The 9,447-nt window shown below is 44.9% G+C and overlaps 1 protein-coding gene across 1 annotated transcript in view; it reads right to left on the bottom strand.

Annotated features, from left to right (window-relative positions):
• Positions 1 to 1,710: 1,710 nt before the first annotated feature.
• The window catches only part of ARHGEF28 (Rho guanine nucleotide exchange factor 28), a 125,806-nt gene continuing 118,069 nt past the window's right edge, over positions 1,711 to 9,447 (bottom strand). The window contains exon 37 of the mRNA XM_075138496.1: positions 1,711 to 3,031. Coding sequence (XP_074994597.1) covers positions 2,871 to 3,031 — 161 coding nt within the window. The 3' untranslated portion in view covers positions 1,711 to 2,870. The remainder of the gene's footprint in view (positions 3,032 to 9,447) is intronic.

Genomic DNA, 9,447 nt, shown 5'->3' with positions numbered 1-9,447 from the left:
ATATGAGATGAGTTAAAAATAAAAACAACAGGCCTTGCAAATAAGCCCACTTCAAAATAATGTAATAAAGGTGAAGGGGAAAACTTCTGAATATATTTTTCTAATTAAAAAAGAAGACGAATCATTAATATATGCCTGACTGAATGAAAACGCAGCCTGCTAAAATGGCTGAGTCTCATTGGGGCTGCATTTAAATTCTGCTAAGTATTAAGAAATGCCTAAATAATGGACAGAGTTCAGGGGTGCATAATACATCTTGTTATAAAGAGCACCTGCCGAGACCATACTGGCCTATAGTTTAAACATTTTCTAAAATTAAAATACCTAAATCTAGAGGCCACCTGTTTCCTGCCTTTGCCTTCCTCAAGTGCCAGAAGTTTTACTGTAAACACAGGTGAGCAAAATAAGATGCTGCCCGATGTTAGGGGACTCGAGGAATTTGCACAACAGCTGAAGTCCTGGCCAGATGCTTTTCAACTCCCAGCCCCTCAATTAAAACTGATGAGAGCAGCAGTATCCTCTCTTCCTCTCCCAGTGGCAAGACGCTTATACGGGAATTCCCACACTGGGCTGGGACAGCAGCTATCCATCCAGCAGCTTGGATTTGACAGTAACCAGTACCAGATGTTTCAGCGAAGGCATAATAAAATGCAGAAAGAGTGACTGCGGAGAAAACTACTCAGTTTTTCCCACTTTCCCGCTGGTCCCTGGGCAATGCACATATCCTGGGACATATGCATCCCAAGAAACTGGTCTGGCTATTCAGAAATTTGCCAAAAAGCTGTCCAGATAGCAAGCCTGAATTCATTGCTGACTGGTAAAATAGAGAGGCTGTGGACTGTCCTTACTGTAGGACCCTTAAGAGAGGTTGGATTCCCATTTTAATTTCAGTCTAACTGTGAAATGTAAAGAAGGTAAAACATTTACAGAAATTCTAAAAAGTTTTTTTCTCTTATAAGGAGACATATTAAAGAAGTGCTGTCAGGTGAGAAGGAGTCTTAAAGGCTGGAAATAGAAACTGGAAAATACATCTGCAGGCCCAATCTCTCCCTGATGACATGGGCACACCAAGTAATACCAGGTGGGAATCAGGTCCTGCTCATCGAGAAGGTCAATTGCTCGGTTGTTAGCCCAAGATACCAACTGAACAGCTAGTCTGGTAGCCCAGTAAGGTGCAACTCAGAAAGCTCCGATTTTGAATATTCCCAATAGCACACCAGTCCCTGGAAGAGAATCCTCTGCATAAGGAAATCCTTGCTGACAAACCTCTACTATTTAAAACTCCGCCCCCTGCAAGAGATTTTGCACAACGCAAGGCTTAGGGTATAAAATGGAAACCATACAATGCTTGGGGCTTATCCAGGCAAATGGGCAGCGGCAATCCTGCGCTCCTCTGCCCCATGAGCTGGGCAGATGTGAGGCACCTCTGATCCAGGAGCTGTGCAGCTGCATCCCTGCTGCGCCGCTGCCGATACTGTCAGCCATGCTAAGCAGCACCTGGCCAGTTGAGAGGGCTGCCCGCGCCTCCTCGAATAGGCACGTCCTTGGTTTTGCCAGCTGAGGTGCCTGGAGCACAGCTTTGGCTGCATTGGACCAAGGCAGGCACATCTGCAGCAGGACAGAGAGCAAACCAGGCAAGGAGATTTTATTTTTTTCTCCCTCCTGTTTTCAAACTTCTTTGGGGGACCTGACAATGAATCAAAGCTACAGTTTTGCAGAAATGCACAGAACATTTATTCAATTCGACAGAAGTATACAAATATTTCTGAAAGACAAAAAGGCACGAAACAGGTCCTGGTTTCTTCCTGCCTAATGCACAGATGATCCCATGAACCTGAAAGCAGGAAGCTAGCTGGATCCTACATGGGAAAGCAGCGGAGTTTCAGAAGGATTCAGTTAACTAAAAGCCTACTATTTTTCCCCTTTCTTTTCTTTTGGCTGGTGAGATGTTGTGCCAAGGGAGGTTTAGGCTGCACATTAGGAGAAATTTATTTACTGAAAGAGTGGTCAGGCCTTGGAACAGGCTGCCCAGGGAAGTGGTTGAGTCACCATCCCTGGAAGTATTTAAAAGACGTGTAGACGAGGCGCTTAGGGACATGGTGTAGTGGGTATGGTGGTGTTGCGTTGATGGTTGGACTCGATAATCTTAGAGGTCTTTTCCAACCTTTATGATTCTATGATTCTATGATTCTATGGTTTCATCTGGTAAACTTTAATGTGTAAGGGCCCTTACTGAAGTGAGGTACAGTTATAATACAATAACAAACTGATTTACAGCATCTCTGCACAGAAACGGGCAGTAGTACCAAAATGATGATAAGCTTTGGGACATGAACAAACACTTACAATTTTGCAGTTATGTTGAGACCATAAAAAACATCCTCTTCTGAGCAGTTCCTGAACCAGGGGATAAGCAAAACAACCCAATAGTTAAGGGTACATAGCACATTTCAGTGAAGACTATAGCCATCATTCTTACATTGCTGTCTTCTCACGTTATATCACAACTGTTAGAAAGTTACTGATCCATCCTCTGAAATCTTCCATCTCTCTTAGCTTGCCCTTTTCAAAAGAGGACTCAAGAGAAAATAAACTCTAGCTTTTGTGCCATCTTTACAATTCCAAAATATTATGTCTCCCCTGCTACCCATTGCTTCTTGCAAAGCATTTGAAATCATGTCATAAGTTAAAGATTATAAAACAAAGCTTCAAAATAACTTAATTGTTATATTTATCACGGGGAAAATCTGGCATTGAATATTAAATACTATCCTTAAAGCCATTTGGTCATACAGAAAGCAACTACGGACATTTACAGAAGGAAACACAATTATATTTTGAAAGTGCTACTGAGATTAGGAAACAAGCCATCAGAGGTAAACAATCTTCTCCTCTACTCTGCCTCCACTTTCTGCGTCCTGCAGGCTCTCAGGCTGGTGGTTCAGCAGCAGTGCGTCCACCTGTGGCGGCTGGACGGATCCCTGGTTTGGAATGCTTGTTTGGGGACTCTGGGTCTGTGATGCATTCAGATCTGTAACACACAAGAGAAGGACATGTGACAATGCATCTCCTGCCATGCCCGTGCCATTGTAAAGAGCAAATTCTGACTTCTTCATTAGCACCATTTTCTAGTTTGCTAGTTGCGTCTGTCCAGAAAGGAACACTGCTGTATTACAAATTATACTACAGCCTGGTGAGAGGTACCTCACCCATATTTACGGAAATCTGTTCAAGTCTGTCCACTGTTATCTAAGGGATGATCACTGTCACTATTTTTACAATAAAAGAAATTTATACCCATACTTCACTAACCAGACACACAATAACAGAAAGGCATAAATGCTGTCAGAGTTGGGCTGGAGGGAAACATACAGCATATAATTAGCACCTTTATTAGTAATAATACAATTGTAAAATTAATGCAGTTTCCATCATTACACAGAATTTTATTTGCAAGCCTTCCTTTTACGGATCAAAAAGAATCAACTGAGTAAACCCAGTTAAAAGTCTACTTGACTGGTGCTTGCAGCCTGTAACAGATGTATAACCATTCAGCTTTTTCTGCCAAGTTTATCTGTTTATTTGCACAAACTACCTGCTCTATTCTTGTCTCAATCCTTTAGGTGTGACGTAGAGATAATACTTGCACCCAAAGAAATTATTTCACAAGGATCTTTGTTTGTTATCTTTCCAATTTTCTCCTGCAAATGCAGAGAATCAGGTACTTGTTTTCCAGCATTGAGCTCTGAAGGCTTTTGTGATGATCTGTGCACCATTTTAAAAAAAAAAAAAAAACACAACACATGGTTGGGTTTTCTCCCTAGTCAGCTTTCTGTACCACTTCAGGCCCTCAGGAACTACACCTTAGTAGTTGGCTTTTCTACATCTTTATTTCTGCAAAGCAATTTTTACCATAAAACAAGCTGCGTAACAATGGAGCATGTATCTTCGTACCTAGGGATGAGAAAAGTCTGCAATGGACAGGCTGCAATACTTTTCACTGTAATCCTGGCCCAGCCGACCTCTGCTATTACATCAGGAGGCTTAACTTTTCATTCTTCCCTCTGCAAAAAGGACTCTGCAGGAAGAAGGGGAGCTTGGCACCCCTCCCACAGCATGGGTAACGCCAGAAGCAAGCAAACCCAGCATGGAGGTCCTTTGAGCCTTGGTCATTCATGCAGAAAGCTAAAAAGACATTTCATGCTTGCTCTGGTCCCTACCCCTTCTCACATGGATGTGCAATGCAAATCTATTATAAAGGAGGTATTTGGGTTTTTACACACCGTGTCACTCTAACTGGTGGCAATTTAAAATGACACCTGCCCACATTTGGCATTCCCCCAACACATGTGGCTTTCACCAGTCTTGTTCACTGAAGCAGGAGTTTACGGCAAAACAAGCTTGCTGGCACCCTGCAAAGCCGAGGCTCCCCGGCTGCTCCCTGCCACCGGGCGTGTGGAGTGGTGGGAGATGATTATGCGATGGGCATGTGGGAACACATCGTATCGCTGCCTCTGCCTTCAGCGTATTCTCCTCTTTGATATTCACACAGCTGGGGGGAGCAAACAGGCTTTGGGGCTTCAGCTTCCAGCGTAAGCCACATGTATGCTATACCCGCTGCTGAGACTGCAGGGTCGGTGGCAGGGGCAAGGTATTTATACACAAGTGGTGCTTGGACTTAGTAGGATGTTAAGAAAATTAATCCCAAATTCCCTTTCTTTCACTGTTTTACAGTGGATTTAAAAGATCAAGTTTTGGTCTTGGTGAAAATGCAGAGCAAGTCTTGATTGCAAGGTGAGTTATTTGCAATAAGTAACACAGCAGGATTTGACTCCCAAACTTACGCGCACAACCCTGCTTTGTTAAAGATGACTTTTGCATTTATTTCTTTTTGATAGCCATATTAGAAAAAGATTACAATTTGTAGAAACAGAATGAACCAGAAATACCCTACGTCTGCTTTTCTTTATGGAAACTGGATACTTCAGTTTTATTTATGTATTAAAAAGAGTCCTACCAGTGAAAGGTCCTCAACCTCTAAACACTTATTATTTTGGGGTAATTTTCCTTTTAATATTCCTTTTAAGTCCTGTGAGTCTATTCACCTTAACAAAGTTATGTGCATAAGAATACCAGGCAGTAAGCACTTACTTGAAAGATCTGTTTCCAAAGTTTATGAAGTACATAATTGGAGAAGCCTAATTACAAATTTGAAAAAACCCAGAAAAGAAAGAAAAACACCTTATATGCAGTTATTTTCTATCATCAAAACTAAACAGTAATTGCTTCACCAATTAAAACAGAGTAGCTGTTTCCAAACCATCTCTCATTAACGGTTATAACTCTAAGCAACAGAGCTGAGCAGTAGAAACTGTCAGCGTTCTGGAAAAACAAATCAGATTCTGTCACTATCGAAATAAATGATTTATCGCTAGTTTAGCTGCTTTTTTATTCTCTCTCTCTTTTTTTTTTTTTTTTTTTTTTTTTTTTTTTAATTCTGTTGCATCCGGAGAACCTGAACAGCAGGAGAGCACCCAGGAGGTGAGAGCCCAGCTGCTGCTGGGGTGACGAGTGGGTTCTCGGGCTGGAAAAGATGTGCTCAATCCAACTGTGGAGGGAAGGGGCTGGTTTTGGCTGCACATCAGGTGGCACTCAACACAGGCTCTGCCTAATAAAAGCACAATGTGTCCCGAGGCCAACATACTCAGCCTGCCGGCGGGGAGGGTGCCTGTTGTCTCCTTACCCGGTGCCATGCTGCAAGGAGCCGAGCCAGGATACCAGCTGGTATCGCAGGCGGCAGCGTGATGCGCCCCAAGAGCAGCTGCTCGGGGAGGGTGGAAGAACTGCCAGAATTGGCAATAACAGCCTCAGGTGAAGGGAGAGTGGGGAAAGCGGACCGATCCGCCAGCCAGCACCAGTTCTTGTTATGCAGAGCAGCGACAGCTGCCAAGAAGCCTCCCCCGAGCAGCACAGGGAAATGGGCTGCCCTTGGCCCCAAGCAGCAGAATGGTGGGAGAAATCCTCCTTTTTAAATACTCTCCCAAAACCGGGAAGAACCCTCCAGAGCCAGCCTTGAACGCATCAGCTGCTGCCTACTAAAGAACTCTGAGAGCTGAGGATGCTCAAAAAAAAAAAAAAAAAGGAGAACAAAACAATTATCCATGTAGACAGCAAGGCAGAGGAGGGCTGGAGAAGGGGGCTGCTACCCGAAAGCGATGGGCAGGAAGCTCTCCCATGCTCCCCAGGCAGCCAGGGCACCACAGGAACCTCCCCAGCCCCGTTCTCTGCTGCACTGTGACTGACATTCAGAACTCGGAATGGATCATGAGCCAGGTAAATAGGGACCATCGGCCTTTTATGAGCCTCCTTTGTTGTGACTGTAACTCACCTGCCAGCATCAGCCACAAAATGAGTTTTGTATTATTCCCTTTCTTTAAACTCAGCATTTACTTGTCCTTTCTTCTGCTCCCTTCCAACCTGCCGAGTGATGCTCGGGCAGGCTGTGTTCAGCTCAACAGCGCGCCCACCAGACCAGCACCCACATCACCAGCACCCAGCAAAAGCGCTCCCGCGGCCCCTGCCTAGGCTGGGCTCTGCCCGCTGCCTCCATCCTGCACCCCTTGCACAGAAGGGACAAGCAAAGGTGACTGTACCTGGCCACAGCCTTCCTCTTGCTCATTTACACCTGAGGAACACAATTTTTCCTTCATATTTATAAAAGTGCAGAAAACATGGCCAGATTTCCAAAGCTTTAATGAAGCTGAGCTGTAGCTCTGACGCTTCCACAGGGTCTTCTAGGAGACTCCCAGCTCCCCGCACCCTCCCACTTCTGCAGCGGCCAAGGGCTGTCGGCATCTCACCACATCCCAGCCCCTGGAGTTTATGTGCAAACTGAAACACCCTTTAACTGCTTCTCAGTTATGCAAAATTTATTTCTCCTACAACGCTCCAGGTAACTTCTTCCTAAAGAGCCAGAGCCAGATCCTCAGCCGCACCATGTATACCCTGGACAAAACTGAACAGCAGACCAGAAAAATCCACTCTTTCAAGGTTGGGCTGGTCAAACTCCGCAGCAAAAAGGGATGTGCTTGAGGCTGGAGGCCAGGTATTAGGTGATCTGTGATAGCACTTCAACATTTTGGGACCGTGTAGCCTGTTCAGCCCAGCAGTGCCAGACCGCAGCACAAAATACCACTTAAGTCCAGCTTTTTCTCCTTTTTATCTTAGCTGAGACCATTTCATTACATAAAGAAAATCCAGGCATTCCCTGTGTCTCCCACCAACTTTCTCAGAAGGAATTAGAGGCTGTTTCTACTGAATTCTGGAAAAAATCACAAATTGTCTCATGCACACAGACACATACTGCCAAATCCAACATTAAAAACAAATCCAATTTTTTCCCCGTTTTCGATGAGTTTAGCTCTGGTACCATGAGGATAGGTATCAGGAAACTGCAGAGAGACACTCGACACCCCAACATAAAAGTGCCTTTCTAGGCAACCTAAATATAACAATAATGGCAGACTGCAGGCCTGCAGTGTGCGGGGCCAGCTCTCACGGGAGTTTCTAAGGGGACCTCAGTTCTCCAAACGGGGTCTGGGTCCAAACTCAGAGAAACGACAGCTCCTGGCTAAAAACCTGCTAACGTTGTACAGGAAATGGGAAAAAAGTGGCATTCCGCATCCTAACTACCATACCCTACCCTTCCTGTGCCACTAAGAGACAGGATTAGTGGCATCGCATGAACTGCTGGGAAGGTGAAGGACAAAGCAATGGCATTTGCAGGAATTCGAGATCACTACATACCAAAACAAACACAGCCCATCCTCCGGAGGCGGGGGAGGGGAATACAAAAGCCAAGTAAACAACTCACTGATTCTCACCTTCTGTCTGTTGTCATACGATATAAGCACTTCCACATCAAATAAATGCCACGGATTTTCTCCTTCACCCTTCCTCTCTCTCCCCAGGATCAGAGCTCTTCAGGTAAGCTTGGAGTGCCCACAGTGATGATTATGGGAAGGATAGGAAGACATTATCAAGGCACTAGGAAACACTCCAGGCAAAAAACCCTCTCAAGCCTCTGTGTTTTTAATAGAAAGCCCTCAGTTTTTCTCCTCCAGCTCTGACCCTAATTTCACAGCATCACAGGATAATTCGAGTTGGAAGGGATCTTTGGAGGCCTCTGGTTCAAACTCCTGCTCAAAACTAGGTCAGCTCTGAGGTCAGGCTGGGTTGGATACTCGGGGTTTTTTCCTTCCCAGCTGTTTCCACAAAAAAAAAAAAAAAAAAAAAAAAAAAAAGGAGGGAAGGTGGGGGGGAACTCACCACAGGGATTTTGCAGAAACTGCATGTATACACTGAATTAATTTGCAGTGACTTTCAGAGACCTGTGTCACATGTTGGCCCTCTTAACAAAATAAAATTTTGTAAAAAAGACTTATGCCACTTTCAGCAACAAGTATGTTAAAGATTCTCAAAACCATTACTCCTCTGAAAATTAAATATAGTGTTAGGTTTTGGCTTTACTATTTATTTATAGTAACTGTTACCAGTTTTTATACCAAGTTCATCTGGACTGACAGCTGACACATCAACTTCAGGCCAAAGCTGTTTGAAATGGCAGAGCTGCCGTAGTTAATCCCCCCACTGGCACTCATGCATAATGCAAAGCACAAGCAGACACCTAAAAACCAGTGCTAAGTCTACTGGGCCTGGGATATTCAAAGGAATTCAAGGGTAACAGGCTCTCATTTGCCATTACAGTTCAACAGCAAACAGCAGCCTAACTCCCATGAGCTCCACTGAACGTCCCCACCGGCAAATCCCACAGCACCTCTTTGTCTCTAGTGATGCTCCCAGTGGCTTCCATGCAGATCCATTAGCGACAGGCGATTCCCCAGGGAACTCCAGGCACCTCAGCCTCTCTCCCTTTCCTCCTGGTGAAAGGCACTATGATCAGTTTTGGCTGCTTTTTCTAGTGCCTACCAAGACTTTCCCAATTTGCAATGGATTTTCCATACCGCAGGTTCAGTTGTTTATGGAGCTGATGGTTGGTGGCAGAGAGGGAACACCACTCGGCAGCACCGGACCCGCCGGGGCAGCGCAGCCCTTCGCCCTGGAACAGCCGGGACACGCGGCTGCCACGCGTCTTCAGACCACTTGGTATAGAAACGGCATCTGTAAGCTTTGAGGATCGGAGGACAATTCCCGGCAGTTTCACTGGCAGTCGAGATCTCAAATACCATTGCGAAACTGGGCCTTCGCACCTCAGTAAATCTGATTTCACAGCAGGAACTGAATTTGGTACTGGGTCTCAAAAAACACTGGGAAAAATATTTTGGCCCTGAAGGAAAGAAGAGCCTAATCCATCTCCCAGCTGACTGAATAAGGGAGGAAATCAATCTGAGAATTTTAATGCTGTTATTTACTTTTAACCAGCCCAAC

Source organism: Calonectris borealis, chromosome Z (genome assembly GCF_964195595.1).
Source record: "Calonectris borealis chromosome Z, bCalBor7.hap1.2, whole genome shotgun sequence".
Taxonomy (NCBI): domain Eukaryota; kingdom Metazoa; phylum Chordata; class Aves; order Procellariiformes; family Procellariidae; genus Calonectris; species Calonectris borealis.
This window is presented reverse-complemented; position numbering and strand designations above follow the sequence as displayed.